Genomic DNA, 22138 nt, shown 5'->3' on the forward strand with positions numbered 1-22138 from the left:
GGAAGCACTACATTTTGAGAGCGATGAAAGGTAGAGTTCGCCTTAGGTAAGAAGGTCGGGTCTGGTTTTAGGATGACAGCATCCAGTCAGAAAATGCAGAGTTCTTTGCAGACTGAAAGGGCTCCTAGCTTGGAGACCCTGCAAGCTGAGGTTATGGCCACAAGGAACACCAGCTTGAAAACAAGAGTCTGAGAGAGAGATGTGTGCCAAAGATTCAAAGGGGACTTTGGTGAGAGAATTCAGCACCTTATTGAGGCTCCAAAGCTGGGAATCTATGAATGGTGGAGGGAGCCAAATGAGTGGCTCCTTTGAGAAATCTCCGAAGGGGTGGGTGTAATTGAGATAAATTAACTGCAGAAAAACAGAGCACGGTGGAGAGGGCCAATGTTTGGTGTCTGAGGGTGCTAGGATGCAGCCCCATGTCAAGGCCTGATTGAAAGGAGGAAAGGACCGCTGGTACGCCTCCAGAGAACAGGTTGAGATGTTTTCTGTGTACCCATCTGGAAAAGGCTGCCCAGGAGGTCTGGTAGATACAGTTGGGTAGATGGATACCTGGAAGTGAGGATGGTGTCTTGAATGGACTTGGAGTAACTCTTGCGCTCTAGGAATGCACACTCAACCTCCGGGTGCAGAGTTGGAGCCACTGGGGCTCTGGGTGTAGGATGAAACCCTATGCTAAAAAATCCGCTTGTGTCGGGAGACACCAAGATGATCTGACTGACAGATTCTGCAGGTTGGAGAACCAAGGTATCTGAGGCCAGAAAGAGGCTACAAGTACAAGCTCTGCTCTTTTGGCACGTAGTTTTTGGAGAAGTCTTCCTATGACTGCTGTTGGAGGAAAGGCATAAAAAAGGCTGATCGGCCAAGGAGTAGACAGGGCATCTGTTGCTTCTGCCTAGGGAGATTATTGTGAGGGGAGGCAAACAGATCCATCTGCAGGTCCCCAAAGCAGCAAACAATCTGGTGGAATACTGCCAGGTGAAGGGACCACTCCACTGGGTCAATCATTTGATGGCTAAGCCAATCTGCTTAGGAATTTGCTGTGCCCCAGAAATGCTCTGCCAAGACTGATGACAGGTGTCGTTCTGCCCACTGAAACAGCTTGTAGGCTTTCATCATGAGGGCTTGGGACTTGGTGCCACCCTGGTGGTTGATGTGGGATTTCATAGTTATGTTGTCTGTATGAACCAGAATATTGGCGTGGCGAATGATGGGTAAGCCTGGGGGATCGATGGCACTGATCAGGAGATCATCTAAACATGGGTATACATGGACTCTGCCCATCCTCAGGTGTGCTACTAATGCCACTATCACCTTGGTGAAGACCCTCAAGGCTGATGAGAGGCCAAAGGGAAGGACCCTGTACTGGTAGTATATTGTAGGAGGTGAGCGCAGCATGGAAGGGCGCTCAGGCGGCTTATCTGGTAAATCCGGAGAGGCTGTAGGCAGCAAAGAAAGTTCGGACGGGAGGAGCTCTGCTGGAAGCACAGGCCGCTCACCGTCCATCAGCAGCAGCATGGCGGTTTTGGGTGGGCCCAATGATAAGGGCACCACAGGGGGCTCTGATGACCATCTCCGTGCAGGAACAATGGCTGGAGGCAGCAGGGGAGCACTGCTGGAGCGAGGCTCTTTGGTCTTTGGTAGACATGGCACTGAGCTCCTCAGCAGCTGGGAAGTGGCATGGGGGGGCGCTTTCCCCCATTCCATTCCATAGTGCACACACACTCTACATCTCCTCAGGTGCCTCTGAACTCCTGGCTGTTAACTCTCCCTACCTTTCATGATCCACCTCACAGCCCTTTCTCTCTACACCAGCAGAAATGTGGACCCCCATCTCTCAGTTCTTCCCTTTTTCATCCTTCCAGCCTGACCTGATTTTGCATACACCCCTCGACTTCCACCCTATTTCTATCAGAGCAGCACAGGAGGCCTTCACATCAGTGAACAAGTCTCAGGGACAGGTGGGTCCTCAGCGGAGGCTAGGCAGGCTGGCTGCAACAGGCTAGGAGAAAGGGCACTGCCGAGCACTTCTGAATCCGAGAAAGGGAAAAGCACAGATGCTCAAGCCAGCTCCCATCAACACCGCCACTTCCAAGGGGCTTGGGAAAGCCTTAAGGTGTGGGAAAGGTCCACAGAAGGATGGTGTATTTAGAATTCTCCCTAGAATTTGGAGAATTCCAACCCTAACCGGCTACAGAGAGAGGAGCAGGAAGCTGCAGTCAGCCAATGAGCCTTAAGTTGTGGAGACCTGGTCTAGAAGGACATATTAAGCTCTAGAAGAGAGAAGGGCAAGCACCAAACAGGCTGGAAGGCAAGTCATTAGGGTTTCTGAGCCTTCAGCAGAGCTACTGAGCAGCCTTGAGGTTGTCACCTTCTCTTTTTAAACAAAAGTGCTCAAGAACTTGAACAAAGCTAATGGGTTACATGCTGCAAAGTAACTGAATTCTGATGTGATTGCTATTCAATTTTGTGATTGAATATAAATAAATATAAATATAAATATATATAGACAGTCCTCAACTGTGAAGATTGCAGGCCGTAGTGTTCCTAGGAAAGACAGGCCAAGCAAATGGGAGCACAGGATGAGACCAGCCATTGTCTAGCTCAGAGTACACATGGGGCTGTGCACCTACATTGCACTGAAAGGCCATAGCTCACATGTGGCAGAGCACATGCCTTGTATGAACAGGCCCCAGGTTGCTTCCCAGAGATCTTCTGTTAAAAGGCTCGCTGGGACCTCTGCTCGAAACCCTGCTGCCAGAGTGGACAGTATCAGGTTAAACGGATCCAGTCTTAAGCTGCTTCATGCTATACACGTATCCCATAACCACTTCCATCAGTAAGCTCCTGGACAGGTATGCAACAACACAAATTCGATAAAGGCACACGACAGTTGTACAGCATGCAAGGCAGGACGGCCGGGCAGCAGCTGCACTTGCCAGGGCCGGAAAGCAAGGAGAGCGGGCAGAGATCCTCCAAGAGCAGAGTGTCAACATCGTAAGTGGGACACACAAAGAGCCAGTTCTCAGTTAAGAACTTAATCTAGGATTAACAAGAGGTCAGCTACCCCTGCAAGGAGACTGCACTAGAAGGGACTAATTAGCTCTCCTCCACAGCGCAAGGCAGACACTCCAGTTCGGCAACACACAATGTCCCTCCCTGTGGTCCAGAACAGGACGCTGTAGGACCCTGGATCAGATACGTGCTCCCTCAGGCTCTGGGAGATGCACAGAAGAGGACCTCGGCTGATTGCCATGTCTAAGTCACACATCATTAGCGCCATTCATGACTTTCATCTTACACATTCCAGACCGCAATGTTCTTATTCTACAATAGTTCACCTCAAATGTGGAAAACTTAGCTTTAGTCCCGACAGCTCTTTATTTTGTATTAACATGTTTTTTTCTAGAAGTAGAGATCATGTGATATGTACACCAACATAAAGGTCATTACTATTAATATCTAGTGTCCATTTAAATCATAGCTAAAGGTAAAGTGTGCCGTCGAGTCGATTTCGACTTCTGGCGCCCACAGAGCCCTGTGGTTGTCTTTGGTAGATTACAGGAGGGGGTTACCATTGCCTCCTCCCATGCAGTATGAGATGATGCCTTTCAGGCTCTTCCGATATCACTGCTGCCCGATATAGGAGTTTCCCATAGTCATAGTCCCATAGTGGGGATTTGAACCAGCAACCTTCTGCTTGTTAGTCAAGCATTTTCCCGCTGCGCCACATAAGGTGGCTAAATCATCGCTAATACCTCCTATATTACCATTTCTCTGAGTAAGGTTTGATCCCGGTATTGTATGAATGAGATCCAGTTCCTTTAAAAAGTCTCCATTGTCTGACTTTCCCCTTCCCACAGATGTGCGAGGCATGTAAGCTTATTCATCAACATAGCATTCTAAACATTTTGTTTCCAAGTTTCTGTGGACAGCAATTATGCTGTTCTCCGTGCTTTGTTCTGGTAAGCCTTAACACTGCTGATTTCAAAGCTATAAACTGGGAACAATAACTCTTCAACTGGCTGCCATTCTCCTCCTCTGGTACTTTTGTCATCCCATGTTCAAGCTTAGCTCTGGAAAGACAAGGACTAGAAGCAGCTTTCACTGGTTGCTAACATTTCTCTCAACGTTCTACCGAGGACCTGCAAGCAACACAAGAGAGCCCACTACAGAAAGCCTTGTGGGTGCATTAGAATGAAATGCCTCCTTTGGGCAGATCTGGAGACATCACCATTTGGGAACAGAAACTTTCAACGGGTGAATCAATAGTCAGAAAGCAAGAGCCACCTCCCCAGAGAGGTAACAACCTAACAGTTCTGGGCTAGCAGGCTCCATGCATAAGTCAGTACACTCTACCTCCGCAAACGTTTTGCTCAAGTGACAAGGACGATAAGGACAGAAAAGTGTATGGGCCACACTACAAGGCACACAGAGTTAGCAAGGAGGCACAAAACAAACTCCATAATAAATAGGCTTGTAAGAATGTGCAAGCTAGATAGGTAAATACTAAGAAAAATATTTCAAGCTTATAAGCACGAGGCGCACCCCCTCCCCCCATCCTTGAATACAGGACTGAGTATTCTCTCATAATCCTCTCTGCCGATCAACTAGTCCTGACTTGCCATGTTTCCTTTAAGTACTGGATATGGCATGCACAAGGGCATAGAACAGGCCTGCTCAACTTAGGCCCCCCCCCCTCAGCTGTTTTTGATCTACAACTCCCATAATCCCCAGCCACAGTGGCCAATAGCCAAGGAATATGGGAATTGTAGGCTAACATCTGCAGGAGGGCTGAACTTGACACGGTGCATGAGTCCAACCCAGAATTTAATTGCACAACAACAGCAGTGAATGATTTTGTTCGGGCGATGGGAGGGAAGAGAGGAGAAAGCTAGTGTATGTATGGGCAGGTTCTTTTAGTTATGTAGCCATTGCCCCTTCAATTTATTTATTTATTACTCTTCTAGCTTGCCCTTCTTCTAAGGAGCTCAGGGTGGTGTATATGGTCCCCCTAGTTTTATTCTCACAACAGCCCTGTTAGGTAACTTAGGCTGAGAGAAAGTGATTGATTCAAAGTCACCAAGTAAGTTTCATGGCTGAATGAAGATTTGAACTCGGGTCTCCTGGACTCTAACCACTACACTACGCTGGCTCTTTTACTTAAAGCAAACTTGTTTCAGTGCACAGATTCAAACACTTTCCTATACCAGGGTATTTAGTAGGGATATTACCACATTTTATGTTTCGCAAACATGATTCATGAAGCGGTTTGTAGGGGATCCCATGAAAGTGGAAGGTCAGGGTGCAGCTGACTATTATTTATTTATTTATCATCACATTTTTATACCGCCCAAAACGCAAGTTCTCTGGGCAGTTTACAAGAAAATAAAAACAACCAATAAAAAGATTAACACATTTCAACAATTAAAATGTTAAAAACTATTAAAACACAATTAAAACAATGTCTAATTATCAGTCCAACACTGATATGCCAAGGGAAGAAGAAAACGAAGGCAGGGATGAACCACGGCAAACAGCAAGAACACCAGTAAGTAAATATATGGAGAGAAGAGAGGAAGAAAAAGCACTTTCAAATTATAGGTTCCTGTGGAAACCCTTTTTGGAAGTTCAGTACCACCCTAACTCCTTCCCTTTACTCCCCTTAGCCTCAAAATGGCATTACCTCACTGATTAACCCTCCTCCAATATTCTTCACTTCCCTCACTGACTCATGGACAGTGCTTATTTTGTATGTTTTAAGTGCTTTAAACCCCTCATCTAATTTTACTGTTTATAGTATATGTGGCTGTCCTGGAACTCCACAAAGCCATCTTGCCTGGGTACCAGGCAATTTTTTAAATTAAACAAATGATTACTCTCCAACTCCCTGGCTAGAAAAGATTGCTTATCCAGTGCATATCATCCAACATTTCACAAGGGAAAAATAGGTGTCCTCTTGCGTACCTGTTGTTAAGGGTGAAGGCAGACCTGAGCTTCGTAGAGCGGTGGGTTTGGATTGGAAGCACTTATCACAGGGTTCAGTCCAAATATGCCATCATTTCCAGGGTTAAACTCTACTTCCCCACACTGCTGAAATATGCATTTGCAGCAATTGTATGTGCCTGCCACCAATTCATGCGGTATTTTCGCTACGTGGGCATTTCCTGGAGAACCAGAGTAGTGGTATTTCCTTAGGCCTAATGCTTCCAATCTTATCAGCCCAGAGAAACAACAAAAAACAGGATGTCTAGGGAAGAGATCATCCATCCATCCAAGAAGCATAGTGTTATGTTGCATTTTGTATTCCCAAAATTACTTGCCATTGAAGGGGAAGGGAAGAAGAGGAGACTTCTCAGTCTGATAATGGCCTTGTGTGGCTAAGGCAATTATATTATAAACCACACTGCCTCTTCTGGTATCCCCACTGGCTGCTGTCCAGCAGAGGAAAACACATGCATCAACTGCCCCTTTAAAAAATGCAATTCATTCCACACAGCCTGGCTTTTTATTATAACTCCGACTTTCCCTCCTTGCCCAACAGTGATGACAAAATGGTACAAGTTCTTCTAGCCAAGTCTAGCTTGGCTTCTGAAGGGCAGAGGCCGTGGATGCAGGAGGACCCACCTCCCACACATTTGGGATGCCCCATACATTTTTCTTAATAACCCCACAGAGGATCTATTGAAACAAAAGTGTTGTGGCGCCCTCAGAAAACCTCTCAACACCATTTCTCACTGCACCTCCCTCCTCCCTCCCATTAACACAACACCAATAGTCTGTTCTGTGGGTGACCATGTGGACTGAGGCACTAAGCCAATGCTGGCACTGGAAAAGGAAACAAGAGAAGGTACCCGGGAGCCTTTTCTAAAGCCACCCAAAGCAAAACCTCCTCAGAACAATGCAGCAACTCTTTCCTAGGCACTCCCCTTCCCTTCTCAGCGTGAGGGCAGTTCAGGTGCCACAAATCCAATGTAGAAAAGTCTAGTTCTTAAGCTGGTAGAAGAGGAAAGTTCCACCATTTAACTTCACCATCTTCAGGACTTCACATACAGCCTTTCAAATCCACACCCACACACGGGGCAGTGGTTGGAATGTTATACAAGGACCTAGGAAACCCAGGTTCAGATTCTCAGCAGCCATGAAACGCATTGGGTGACCTTGGCCAGACACTCTTCCAATCAAATCTAACTTACAGAAGAGTTCTGAGGATAACATGGAGGGTGAGGTTCTATGTTACACCATCCTGAGATGCATGGAATGAGGGCAGGATAAAAATGTAATAACTACATAAATAAAGTACATATACACTTTTCCCATAGTGAATGGAACATTTCAATTTGTTGACTGTCCCCCTAGAGTTCGATTAATCCCTTTGAACAATCTTCCAGAAAGAAGGTATGCGTGCAATGAATAAAGGCTCTAGCACCAAAATAAGAGTTCTTCCAGCACAATACCACAGCAGGTCATGACTTCAAGCCTTGGGTACAAGCTATCAGCTCAAAATAGCAAATTGAACAGATTTCCTTCAAAGGAAGAACCTTTTTCACCTACACCTGGAGATACGGTCCACATGAGTAGCTCAAGGAAAGTGAATATTAAGAAGGAGCTCCCATGTTTTGGAGCACTGGAAGTACAGTAGATACTTGCCTCCATCTCAAACTTGTGCAGCCATCACAAGATGTCTAGGGAAGATGCCCAGGACAGAGACAGTCTAAGCTAGACCTGTGCTGAGCAACCAGAATGGTCCTACAAGCAAACAGGCCACGGGAGCATCTAAAACTAGTGAACATGGATAAAGCATTTGGGCATCCTTAGGCTACTGACTTTAGCTGGTCTTCACATGAGTAGAAGTACCCCAAAGCCTTTTCTTCCAATGTCAACTACAAATGCCTGGCCCAGTTCTTGACTACCATACACGAACCCTGCCAAAACAGAAAATGCAGAGTCGCTCCAGATAACACAAACTAAGCTCTGTCCTAACATCCAACAAATGTTCATGAGCTAAGGGAGATGTGGTGCTTCAGTGACCTACACTCAAAAGAGTGAAGGCTCCCCATGACTACAAATTTGTACTCCTGGAGAAGAAAAAGTGAATCATCACTGAAGGCTGGAATATCTGAGCAGCATTTGCAGCTCCTTGATTTTGTTATAAGCCATTTTCTACGTGGGATTTGATGGCTGCATCACCATTGGAGCCACCCAAATCGGAGCCGGGTAAAAGCTTGCAAGTGATACCTTGCGTGCCACATCTCCCGTCTTTCAACCCCGCATTTGGTCCGTGGTTAGGCACATTCACCAAATGTTTTGGCAACAAAAATGTTTCAAGTGCCAGAACGTGGTGAATATTAAATCCTACCACCCGGGGGCATAATCAGAAGGTTGTATTGCCATGTGAGATTGACAAAGTGTGAACATTTCTCCATGGTAAACAATCTGCACACAGATGTAGTCAATTAAGTGCTAATGTAGAGCAGGCAGGGCTGTGACTCTGGACAAATGGAAAACCCAATTTTTCAAAATTCCAAGGAATACCATTATTCTCTGTATAAATTATGCAAACTAGCAGGATTTCCCCCCCCCCCCAATATCACAGTTGCAAAACAAATACAATTTTCACAGAACTGGGAAAAGGATGCTTAAGCACAGATTGTCAACAGCGAGATAATCTTCTGTGACTGTACTAGAACCCAGGTTTGGGGTAATCATAAAAAGAGAGGCAATTTTGTTTTTACTAGGCCCACTGAATTTGTGCAGCCACATGCAACTTTGTGCCCAGTGGAGGGAAGAGAGTCTTCTAGAGTAAAGGTTGCTGAACCAGAAACTGCTGAGTCGATAACTCCAGCACACCCCTAGAACAGTCCAAATGGAAATCAGAAGCACAAAACAAGCAAGAGAGAATATTCAGGCTTCCGGCACCATTTGCGTAGCCTAGCAAGTACAAAGCTAAAAGGAAGAAGCAGAGGGTTTTAAATTTATTTATACAGGGAGGCTCTCTCACCTTCTCACAGGCAATCCAGAAATAAACATCCTTTGGATTTAGAGCATTACTGCAGTTCTGTACCTTAAAACAGAATGACTGGGTTCTTAATAACAAAGTCTTGTAGGACCTTGAGGACAGATTTATTGTGGCATCAGCATTCATGGACTAAAGTCACCATCAGATGCAAGAAACGTTATCCACGGCTGATTATATTATGTACACGTGGGTAGGGAGTGTCGACTAGTGGGGCCAAGAGGTCCACCTTGAACAGTAGTGCATTTGAGGGGTGCGGCATGAATATTTCAAATTAAAGAAATGTAATTCAAGAGCTACAGTCTGTGACATTTCTACGCAAAGCTCAGAAGTAGATCACACAACTTAGAAGCATAATGGCAATTAGCAACAACAGTACTCGGCAATGATGAAATCAACCCAGTTTTTCTGAAGAAAGCTTGTAGTGGGAAATGAAACCATTGTTTCTATTGAGACCTAAACTACTGCCTCGCTGGGATTTGTTTTGAAGTTATTTCAACAGGACAAGGAAGCAGAGATCACAAGTGAGGCTTGTTTCTATTGAGGCCTAAACTACAAGAAGTGCCACTACGAATATGACAGATATTTATATACCACTTTTTGACAAAAGTTCTCCAAATAGTTTACATAGAAAAATAAATAATACATAAGTAAGATGGTCCCCTGTCCCCAAAGGGCTCTCACAATCTAAAAAAGAAACATGATAGACACCAGCAACAGCCACTGGAGGGATGCTGTGTTAGGGATGGATAGGGCCAGTTGCTCTCCCCCTGCTAAATAAAGAGAATCACCACTTTAAAAAGGTGCCTCTTTGCTCAGTTAGCAGGGTGCAGTACTAGCGGCATACTTAAGTTTACTTGTGAGTCTATTACCGAGGCAAGATTTGAAATTATGGGGGGATGGGAGCCTTCTCTGCTCACAGCCACTACGCTACACCAGTTCTCTGACTTCAAAACTGACTGACACTTGGAATCCTGCCTGTGCTAAATCCTCCATCATCTTTGCTGTATTATTCTGAACTTTTCCCGACTGGGGAGCTAGATTCCAAACAAATTGCACCTGAATAGAAAATAGCAACTGCACTATGGTCAACAGCCAACCAAAGCCAGGTAGAGCAGTTCCGCAGCACAGCACAGTCCTTGTGTGTGTTCATTTCTCTCTGTGTCTTATTACTAGTGGAGGAGAAAGAGCCAGCCAGAGATCCAGTGACATCTTTACTTAAGGCCCACTGGAACGGAAGCTTCTAGAATTCCTAGGAGCTGCCCTCCATTTGACTGGGCAACGTTGGTAGTGTCATTTAATCAAAGCCCACTGTGCAATTTTAAACAGCTGCAGGAGATCAGAATTCACTTGGCTGAAGGTGGGGAGAGGAGGAGAGGTGTCCAGGGTGAACACAAGAAGCTGCCTAATGCCAAGTCAGGTCATTGGTCCAGCTAGGTGAGTATGATCTACACTGACCAGCAGCAGCGATCCAGCATTTCAGACAGGGGTCTTCCTCAGCCCTTAATCTGAGGATGCCAGGAATTGAACCTGGGACTTCTGCCAGCAGAACACCTTCCCCGAGTCTGGCAAAACCTAGATCCATGAGCTGTCAAGAAACTTACTGCCAAGACCGCTGTCCCTTCGGCAACTCAGAAACATCTGAAATTATGCTGGTGCTCAGGCATTGCTACGAAGTTGCCCCAACACTGCAGGCAGAGAGGTAGAGACAAATATTTATGACCACCGCTCTGGATATAAGCATTTGGGCTGCCCTATCGGCCACAACAGCAGAATACTGTCCCTGAAACACCTGACTAACATTATATGCAGGATGTTATACTAGTAAACACCACCCCACGACATACTTATTTCTTGCAGCAGACAGGGCTTGGCTATGTTCATTCAAACACAAGCCAAAAAGTAGCATTTCCCCAGGAGCTGTTCAAGTGGGCATAACTTATTGCTGCACCTTTAACAGATATTTTAAGAGCTGGGCCCATACCACCATCTCACCCACCCCATGGAGAGCACAGGCCAAAGTGGGGGGTGTCCATTGAACCCATCAATTCACTTGCAAAAAGCATGGAAGTTGGCTGCCGCAAAGTTGTTGAACCCTAGTGGTCCATGATATATTCTTAGTGTTTTTATAGTGCATTGCCTTAGGCACTTTAAAAGAGGCAATTCATAAACACAAAAGATAAAATATAGCCTTCGGCTGAACCAGTTAGTAGCACATTTTGATTAGTGTTTCCCTCCATTCATCACTAAAGAAACTCTGATTTCCCCCCAAACACATACAAATGTGTGGACACACACACACGATCACAGCAGTATGAGCAGTACCATGTTCTTCCACTACTCTTACATCTTCATTTCATAAGCGTGCAGCAGGCTGGCATCACCAGATTTGCATCTAGTTTCAAAACTTCAAATCAATAATAAAAACTTTTATCATCATACTACCTAACCTCACAGGACAAACCCATAGTTTCCTAGAAAGTGGCTTAGCGAACCCTTCCCACCCTCCCAAGATTTCTCCTGGGTTGTCACAGTGACACGGTTGTTGTTTTCAAGCATTTATATCCCAGCTTTCAGCTTGATAATTCCGCGGTGGGTCACAATAAAGCCACATCATCACCGAATGGAAAAATTAACACAACTTCTTTTGTAACAGTGGCAGCAGCAAGATAACGAAGCAGAACACACGCCTGACCTTCAAAATGCCTCAGTGAACAGGGGAACAACAACAACAAATATTTATATACTGCTTTTGAAACAAAGTTTCCAAAGCAGTTTACATATAGAAATAATAAATAAATAAGATGGCTCCCTATCCCCGAAGGGCTCACAATCTAAAGAGAAACGCAAGATAGACAGCAGCAACAGTCACTGGAGGTACTGTGCTGGGGGGTGGAGAGGGCCAGTTACTCTCCCCCTGCTCGGTAAAGAGAATCACCATGTTAAAAAGGTGCCTCTTTGCCCAGTTAGAAGGGGATGTAGGGAAGAGCTTATCTGGCACTTGAAAGCTAATAATGATGGTGCCAGGTTAAAAAAAAATTGGGAAGTGCATTCCATATATGGGAGCCACCACAAAAATAGGCCTTTTCCTTGGTCTCCCCAGCCTAACCTCTGAAAGTAGGAATACCCAGAGGAAGGACCTCAAAAGGTATTCAAGCAAGGTACCTTTCTGCCAACCCTGTACCTGATGTGCAGGTCCAACAATTGAGCTCTGAAAGAAAATAAAAATGTTCTGCCCAAATCAGCTTCACTGCAGTGGATACAATTAGCGTCGGGTCTCAGATGAGAGTGAGTTTTTGGAACAATCCACAACACTGGTCATCCTTTTTGACCAGCTGGTGGAAATCGAAACCTAGCAACGAGAAAGAGATCCTGACCTGAGCTCCAACTGCCACATTCCAACGGAAATGTTCACTCTCCACAAACAGCAGCAACCGCTGGGGCCTGGTCTTTCCTCAAGGATCCTTGACAAGATCAACTGCATATGTCAAACAGGAAAATTACCAGCTCAGAACTCCCCAGGTAAGAATCAACTAACTTCCTCAGAGATCATCTGCGGAAGTTGAGGCCAAGCCGAAACATTCAGGCTCCTCAATGCTAGAAACAATGTTTACTCTCAAGATCAGAAAATTTGTGTCAATAGTCCCATAAAGAAAATCCCTGTCAAAAGAACCAGGAATAATGCATAAGTTACCAACAAGGATAACAGGCAGATCAAACTGGAGAACTGGTTTTGCCTCCTTTTAAAGGTGGGTTATTTTATTGCACTTTAAAGAGGAAAATCAAAGGATGTATCTTCCTCAGGAGTCTCAAAAAGCTTTTACAAAACCATTTTTGCTTGCTGTGGAAATGCACTATGGCTAATAAACTTGACAACACATTCACATGCTCTGAATTTGGCATGTGATAAAAGTGCCATTTAACCATACAAATTTCAACAGTTCTAGTTCATACTTTTAATAAAAAGAGAGGAACCACAGAATCAATAGACAACTTCTTGTAACTGGAGAGACTAGTTATTTATCACATTTGTGTGTCATACTGTGTTCTCTCTGCGTGTGCATGTGCACGCACACGCACACGTTTTTTTGATGTCCACTCAGTTAATTTCAGATTGAATTAGGAAGGCCCCATTCTGAATGCACGTCGCATATACCACCTTGATAATGCCACTAGAACAAAATTTATTCCGCACACCAATGAAACAAATTAGAGCTAACACTGGTCCCATAATCCCTCCTGGAACTCCAAGCAGCATACACAGGGTTATTCAATTTTATCTTCACAACAACCCTTTTAGGCAGGTTAAGCCGTGAAATATTTCTTTGTCCAGGGGCATTCAGATTTAGAACTGAGCAGAAAAATCACTTACGCTCTTGTCTATCTTACCAACTCCAGAAAGTTGAGAGGGTTTATTTTATTTTTGCTCCAAGTCCAAAGATGTATGTTCAATAGGAACTACACAACACTTCTGCACAACTTGAAGCATTCCAGCAAAAATTAAAAAAGGCCCCCAAATCACTGGAAACTCCTCTGGCACAACCCCCACAGAAATAATAGGAGATACACAACAGCAGAATGTACCTCCATTTCAGTTAGGCTTGTGCAGGAAAGTCCCTGGTGAATTGTATCCACAGCCCCCTTCACACTATTCCCCAAGTCTCTCTGCAACCAACATGACAGCAGCAGCCTTTTATAATAAGAATTGCTTCTCCTACTCAGTGTGGAAAGCAAAGAAGGCAATCGTGGAAAATTAACCAGGCCACACTGAACCACATTTCTACAACAAGAAGGAAGAGAAGCTGGCTTCTAACATATGTGGTGAGGACCAAAGTTGTATGACTCACTGGAGAGCGGCCACTTATGGGGAGACAGTGCCCCCTAGCATCCTTTGAGCACATTTATTCTCAGTGGAAAGACTGACCCCTGCTGTACCGTCAGCATCTCTTTTTCTGAATGCTGTACCCTGTCTGTGCCCAATCCTCCTTAGTCTCTGATCCAGAAGGGGGTGTGTGTGTGTGTGTGTGTATCACAATCCTAGACAGTCTGCAGCACCAATCATTTTAAATATATGTTTCAATGCAAACAAACAGCACAGTTACATAATTAAGGGAAAATATTTTTTATGAGTGGGCACTCAAGCCTGCTACGGTTTTACTACTCGTGGAATGTGTAATGCAAGTCTTGCTTGCCAAGAAGTATTGCTAAGCTATTATGCAACTCTCCAACCCCAATCCAACGCTTCATTCATTCAAGAGCATACCAGCGTGGTACTTAAGCACAATTGAAAATTTCAAAACCCTCCAAAACAGAGGAAGCCTGCAAGTTTATTTAAACATCAATACATCTACCAACTGTTTGTTCAAGAGCATATACTCTTGTCCTTTTTGCATATGTATTCGCAAACATCCACAGAAATTAAGGTGTCAAACATTTAAAAGGCTTATAAATCAGTCCCTTCCTCTCCCATGTCCAATTCAAGATGGTTGCCTGTGATGCAATTTTCATCTATCCTTCAATACAAACTAAGCCTCTTCTCACAAGCATCTAAACCTGGGTTGTCTGCCCCTAACCCAAGCTTGCATGTTCATGTGAACCAGGGAAAAATCCCTAAACCTTGGTAGCCCAAATCTAGGTAATCCTGCTTCTAACCCTCAGTCTTTACCCAGATTAGTGCACTGCAGCCCCCTCCCCACCCGCATACTTAGGGTTGTCGAACATGTGCCCGCTTTCCACTGTGTTTTCAGATCATGGGAGCCGGCTGCCATGTTTGTTAGAAAGCACTACAGCTTGAAGGGTTGTAATCTGTGAATGTGCCTCTCCGCACAGCCCACTCTATGATAACTTGCTTGAATGGGGCTTCCCCCACCACCTTCCCCCTTGTGCCCAATCAGAGGGCAGCTGTGATATAATGAGATTTTCCCTTCTTCTGGCAGCACAGTGCATTGTGGGAAGCCTCACCCACCCACCCACCCGATTCTCAGCAGACTTCTATGTTCACCACTACAAGAGTCCACTGAATGTTTATATAAAACATGACCACCCCGAGTTATTGAGTTATTGTAAGAACATATTTGTGTTCTCCTACCCTGCCCCACCCCACTGACCGAAGGATCACTTCACACACTTGCACTTCACAGTATTCTCTTAAGTCATTGATGCAAATGGGTGGTATTAGGATCTTTAGGAATGGGAAAACGGAATTAAGTGAATCTATCAGCTCATGACCTTAGTAAAGCAAGTCCAGTGCCTGTATCTTTGAAAAACCTCAAGTCATGTTCCAGTGAAATGAGGAAACCCCTCTATTGGGTAAGTTCTAATTACTTTTGGCAGGAAGGGCCATAGTAACTCCATTAATGTAATGATACATTATCCAAAGTGATTTGGGGGTGTATATACAAACACACACGTATTGTCCAACTGTGTTAACGATACTGAAATCTAAATGACAAGCCTTTCAGCATTATTTTAATCCATTCCTATACATCTCGCTGAAGATAAGCTGATATAGATGATCAGTGCCTAGATGGATTCTGGTCTGAGGGTACCATGATGCAGCAGCCGCAGGTCTGGATTTGGTTGGTGCTCGGATGGGGGACTACCTGAGGACCCCAACAAACGCCACCCTGAGCTCCATCATGGAAGATGGTATATAATTCATGATCCACGGAGGAAAAGCGGGATAGAAATGTAAAAACAAAACAAAACACATCTTTAGAAGGCACATTTAATGGCATATGTCGTTTGTCCCTTGGTCTCTTCACCACCAGCTCCGATGATATATTAAGCAGTTCATGCCCCCAAAGTGGACATTCTTGAATTATCACCCCAGTCAGGAATTTCCTTCCGATGGAACGACTAGTTTATTTTACGGGTTGTTTTCACTGCATTGCTTCCATGATGGAGCTCAGGGTGGTGTTTGTTGGGGTCCTCAGGTAGTCCCCCATCCGGGCACCAACCAGATCCAGACCTGAGGCTGCTGCTACATCATGGTACCCTCAGACCAGAAGGCAATAGGTAAGAGCGAAGGATCTTATTGGCCAGTCTTCTGACTGTGAGCATGATGGGGAATGTCTAAGCTTTCAAGTGACACAGAACTGCTCTCTCCAGGAACATTTAAGAGACACAGAAAGAGAGCGCCCTACCTCTCAGGCATGATGCAGCAGAGAGATCATTGTTAGAAATACTGCATTTCTAACCGCCCGTCTCTCTCCTCATGCACACAGGGGATGGTGCTCTCCCCCCCTCTCTCCATCCTCCCTGGCAAAGAGTTTTATGTAACTCAAAAGCCTGCATGCCCGCTCCTACGCCCACAGCAGTTGGCCTTATGGAAGGCACATCTGGGGATCATCAGCCCCGAAAGCGCTGCCCATGCATGCCCCCAACTTCGAATACACCCAAAGAAAGAGAGAGGCGGATGAGAAGGCGCCCCGTTTGGAACAGGGAGGGAGGGGCACAGCAGAGGCACACAGGCCTCATGCACGGCGGCACCCCTGGGCGGCTGGCTGGGGAAGAGAGGGGTGTGGCGGGGGGGGGCAGCTTTGCGCGGCCTCCCGGCTCCTCTCCCCGCCCCGGCTCCATTGACACACTGCAGTGAAGCTCCGCGCAAGCCTCCCCGCAGCAGCAGCAACCGCAGCAGCTGGGGCTGCAGTGGCGCCCACTTCCTCCCGCTGCCGCCGCCGCCGCCGCCGCCGGGGTCTCTCTCCCGCCTCCCTTCCTCCCCTCGGCCGGCCGCGGGTGCTGCTGAAGCCGCCTGGGCGATGCAGCCCAACCCAGGGCCCCGGGGGGGAAGGACCGCGGCCGCCCCTTACCAGGCGAGCTTGAAGCCTTTCATCAGTACAGTCACAAGAAGCCGGTGCCGGTGTCCTTGGCTGCCCACTGGCGACTCCGGAGCGGCGGCGGCGGCGGCTCCCAGGACATATTGGAAGAGGCCGGGCAGGCGGCGGAGGGTGGCGGGCAGGCGCACGGTCCCACCATGGAAGGCGGTCGACGAAAAGCGGCGGGCGGGCAGCGCTGCTCGGGCCCAGGGTGCCCCCTCGCCGCCGCCGTTGCCGATCCGGCCGCCGCGGCTCTTGCTGCTCTGGCGGCGGGGAGCAGGCTCTGCTGCGGAGGAGCGCGGGCAGCCCGGGCACGCCAGCGAGGCGGAGATCATGCCATGGCCTCCGTGCGCCCGCCCGCCTGCCTCCCCGGCCCTAGCAGCTGCTACTTTTGCTGCAGCGCCCCAGATGCTGGGGCGGCGGCGGCGGCGGGTGGCCAAGCCCCGCCGGCGGGCTCCGGGCGGCTCCTCCAGCTAAGCCTCCCCACCCTCCAGCCTTCGCATCGACGCGGCGGCGGCGACCCCGGAGCGACGCGCCTCGCCTGCCCACTCGCCGGGCCAGCCGTGCGCACGCCCTTTAAAGGCGCCCGCCGCCGCCGGGCCACGGGAGAGCCAGCCGGGAGGAAGAGCAGAGGCGGCGGAGCGGGGCAGGCAGGAGGCAGCAGGGATGCCCGCGCCGCGGAGAGCGGCAGAGGGGAGGGACGGCGGCGCCCCAGGACTCCGGAGGCGGCGGCGGCGGCGGCGGCTGCTGCAGTCCAAGGCGCGCGCTCGGGAGCCATGGCCGAGGCAGCGTGCAAAGGGGCGGCCGGGCTGCTGTGCTGCACCCCTGCCTGGCTCGCCCGCTTACTCGGGAACCAGGCGGCCCCTTGGTTGGAAGCCGGGCTGGCTGCCGCGTGAGGCTGCCTAGCCGCAGGCTGAAGATGCTGGACGTGCCCCGCTGCAAATCCACACAGGGCGGGCGAGCTTCCGTAAGCTTTGGGGTCTACCAGGCTGCAAGCCTGCAATTCTCGCCACGACGCTGATTTGGGAGGAAGCCCCCTGGGGAAGGGCCGGGCAACTGGGTGCTGCTGAGAAAGCTGTCCCCAAGGAAGCCTTGACCCCTCCTCCCAGCTGGGTGAGCAACAAAGTTGGGGGTGCCAAACGCTCAAGGAAAGGCACTCTGCACAAGATCAGAAGCACTCACTCTGACAGGCACCTGGGCTGAGTTCGGGGGCTCAATTTTTTTTTAAGGGGGGCAAGGTTTAAACAAAAGTTTAAAACACAACAGCACCTGCAACTCCCTCCCAGTTACTTTGGGGACTGGAGCAATACCCCAGTATTACCAAGCAACTCCAGAGAGCAGAGATTTTGTAACTTTGCTCTGATAGGTCCTGTACTAAACACAGAGCATCTTAAAGGGCTGTTTGAAACTCTAGCTCATCGCCCCCCAAACAAGGCAGTCAAAAGGGGGGGGGGAGAGAGAACTCCAGACCCATGGAAAACTAGGGAAGATCCATAAGAAAGGCCAAGGTTGCTCTCACTTGTCCCCACCCAGTATTGATGATCCACACAAATGTCAAGTAGTCATCATCTGCACTACACTGGCCAGAAAAGGTGCCCACTCTCCACTCCTCTCCTTACTCCTTATTCTCTCACAATACCTGCAGAACTGGGCTGGGGAAGGCTTAGACCCACCCCATCCATTGCCAGGGTTGTCCTAGGAGCTAAAACTGTCCATGGTGCTACTCAGATGCTATGCTATTGGGTGGGGGCATCTCTGTCACCAACCTCAGCCTCTTTCCTTTGGAAGGAGCAGCCTGGACTACATCCTGCAGGGGCTCCCAACCTTGGGTCCCCAGTTGTTGGACTACAACTCCCAGCATTCCCAGCCTTTGGCCATTGTCAGAGCAGATGGTAGGAGCTGCCATCCAACAACATCTGGGGATCCAAGTTTGAGAAGCCTAGCCTAGGGGAACAGAAGAGATCCTCATAAGCAACTCGCCTTAATAAAGGGTACCTAATATATTGCACTTTTTGTTGATTTAAACCAGAGCTGCTCAGCTTTGGCCCTCCTGCAGATGTTGGCCTTCAACTCCCATAATCCCTGACCACTGGCCACTGTGGCTGGGGATTATGGGAGTTGTAATCCAAGAACAGCTGGGGGGGAGGGCTAAATTGAGCAGGCCTGATTTAAACTGTAAGTTGCTTTGGGAGCTGGTTGAAAAATGGGGTATAAGCCAACATTAATTACTTCTTATAAGCATTATTATTAATTAGAACATTAATTTTTAATGTAGAGACAAGCTTTGGTAGTTAAAGGATGGACAGTATTTCCTAGGAGTAGGGGTTCCCAACTTTGGGACTCCAGATATTGTTGGACTACAGCTCCCATCATCCCCAGCCAAAGGCCACTCACTGGGGATAGTTGTAGTCCAACACCTGGGGACCCAAGTTTGAGAACCTCTGCCTTAGAGTAAAGTTGTGCCATCAAGTCAATTTCGACTCCTGGCGCCCACAGAGCCCTGTGGTTGTCTTTGGTAGGAGGGGTTTACCATGGCCATCTCCCGTGCAGTGTGAGATGATGATGCCTTTCAGCACCTTCCTATATCACTACTGCCAGATATAGGTGTTTCCCATAGTCTGGGAAACATACCTGCGGGGATTCGAACCGACAACCTCTGGCTTGCTAGTCAAGTCATTTCCCTGCTGCACCATTAGTCTTGGAGTACAGCACATCTAACTGGAAACTGGCCATGACATAGTCTCAGTCTGAGTATTCTTCTGGTTTTAGATGCATGCATCTCAATCCCACTTGCTTTTCTAACTTGCAACCCTCGCTAGGGTGCCAAGCCTTCCTCTGGTGAGCCAATTGTCACGGAGAAGGGAGCTGTAAATGGGTCAGGAGACCTGCAAACCTGGTGAAATCTGGGACAAAGCAGTACTGCAGAACCACACATTCAGAAAGTTAAAAGGGGGAGGTGAGACAAGGGAGACGTCAGGTGCTGAGCATGCAGCCAAGTGCCATTTTAAAGAACACTTTGGAGGTCAAAGAGATTGCCAGGAGAGGCAGTAAGGGGGGAAGCAATCAGTGCAAGCAACACATTTTGCTCCTGAGATGGTACATGTTAGGAAGGATGCTACAAAATATTTGTAATGGAAACGGGAGGGAAGGACTGCAAGGGACCCGTCATGGGATCCTGGTTCTCATGGTGATTTATGTGCATCCGCACAGGACTGTCTTGCTGTCCTAGTTAGGTACTTTCTGAAGATTTTCTCTGGTTTTATGGTTTACACCAGGGATCTAGTATGGAACAGTATTGAAGAGACTGAGCTGGGAAGTTCAAATCCTACCTGAGATATTAACTCACTTGGTGACCTTAGATATGCTACTGTTATTTCAGCCCTGCCCCCTCCACGTCCAGTATGGTGATTATACTGGCCTATTTTACAGGGTTGGCTGTGAAATACCCTGAACACTTTAAAAAAAACCTAAATAAAGGCTTATCCTTATCACCATCCTCATCATCATGCTAGGTTTTGGTTTGGATCTGGCTGGCATAGCCTCCCTGTCTGGATTGGACAGTGGCAGCCCATAACCTTCCTGCTGTGAAAGAACACAAAAGAGCTAAGCTATAAAGCAGATAAGTTGATTTGCCCATTGGGGAAGGATGGTACACGGAACTTCACAATGGGAGAGGACCTCAGGGATCAAGGCTAAAGAAGACTTTTCTGTGCCCACAGCAACCCTGAGATGGTACAAGATATTAGTCTACAATCATGATAATATAGCAGTCTTCACACGCTGAATTATAACAAGCAGGAAAGAGCTAGTGTAAGACAATGACAGGAGAGGCCAGAATGCTCAATTCCAAGGAGAGGGCAGAAGCTACCAATGTTGCCAAGGGGAAAGAAATAGCCAGAGGATCAATGCACCCAGTGTTATACAAAGGTCCACAAGGACACCTCCAGAAACATCTGAAGATGGTGCCATACATAGCTCAGTGGTAGAGCATCTGCTTTGCATGCAGAAGGTCCCAGGTTCATTTTCTGTCAGTATCTCCAGGTAGGGCTGGGAGAGTCTCCTGAAATCTCGGACAGCCCACTGCCAGTCAGTGTAGACCAGGGATTCTCAACGTTGGGTCCCCAGATGTTATTAGATTTCAATTCCCATAATCCCCAGCCCCAGTGGCCTTTGGTTGGGGATTATGGGAGTTGAAGGCCAATAACATCTGGGGACCCAACATTGAGAATCCCTGGTGTAGACAATACTGAGCTAGATGGACCAATGGTCTGACTCAGTAGAAGGCAGCTTCCTATAGTTTAACAGTGCTTCAGACTGAATGAGCTCTACGTGCAAATGGAGATACATAGTATATTAGATAAACTTCCGTTGCTGAGAATCTGAAAGCTGTGAAGCATCGCAAGAGAAGAAGAGCTGGACTAGGCTCTCAAACACACCAACAAATGTGTGGCAACTAAGAGATATTACTTGCACCCTTCATTCCTCTCTCCCTTGCTCCTTAGGACTAAACAGCAGCTGCTAACCCTAATTAAGAACAGCCCTGCGGGATCAGGCCCAAGGCCCATCTAGTCCAGCATCCTGTTTCACACAGTGGCCCACCAGATGCCGCTGGAAGCCTACAGGCAGGAGTTGATGGCATGCCCTCCCTCCTGCTGTTACTCCCCTGCAACTGGTACTCAGAGGCATCCTATAAAAAGTGGCCTATAGCCCTCAGACTAGTAGCTGTTGATAGACCTCTCCTCCATGAAGTTATCCAAACCCCTCTTAAAGCCATCCAGGTTGTTGGCTGTTGCCACATCTTGTGGCAGAGATTCTTGCAAAACCTCACATAAATAAGACTGCCAGTTATTGAACTGGTCTTACTTCTGTGTCACGTACAGTAATTAAGCAGACAGGGGCTTTTTGAGACGGTTGATGGGAAAAGATTACCTGCTACATTTCTATGTGTCAGAGCTATTAAATGTACAGGAGCAGGGTCAGTTTTTAAAAGCTGGCAAACTCCAACACACCTGAACTCTCGGTGGCATGCCCAGAAGCATGGCAGCACTGGAGAGGCATGTACAACTTGCTGCCAGACTTGGGCTGGGAATTTTCAGCCAGGAATAAGCTGCTTCTGCCAAGTTGTTGCTACCATGGGGGATGCAAGCCATACTAAATTGGACAAGGTTTGGTCAAATGCCTGCAAGATCCTATCTGCCCCCACCAAAACTGCCTTCCTCTTTGCATCACGCCCACACTAGTCCCTTCAGATGCTCTTTCACAATCTGCAGGAAGCTTGCTGGCAGGATGTAACTCCTTCCCACTC

The 22138-nt window shown here is 47.5% G+C and overlaps 1 protein-coding gene across 9 annotated transcripts in view; it reads right to left on the minus strand.

Moving 5' to 3' along the window:
* GRAMD1B (GRAM domain containing 1B) overlaps nt 1-22138 on the minus strand; it is a 245211-nt gene that overhangs the window by 61532 nt on the left and 161541 nt on the right. The window contains exon 1 of one of the 9 annotated variants that reach the window (XM_053269627.1): nt 16828-17347. The exons of 7 other annotated variants lie outside the window; for them this stretch is intronic. In XM_053269627.1, coding sequence (XP_053125602.1) covers nt 16828-17168 — 341 coding nt within the window. In that variant the 5' untranslated portion in view covers nt 17169-17347. Of the gene's footprint in view, nt 1-12200; nt 12351-16827; nt 17348-22138 lie in introns of those variants that run through there. One more of the 9 variants, XM_053269631.1, reaches the window with a different exon arrangement.

The sequence above is a fragment of the Hemicordylus capensis genome, chromosome 8 (genome assembly GCF_027244095.1).
Source record: "Hemicordylus capensis ecotype Gifberg chromosome 8, rHemCap1.1.pri, whole genome shotgun sequence".
NCBI classification, from domain to species: domain Eukaryota; kingdom Metazoa; phylum Chordata; class Lepidosauria; order Squamata; family Cordylidae; genus Hemicordylus; species Hemicordylus capensis.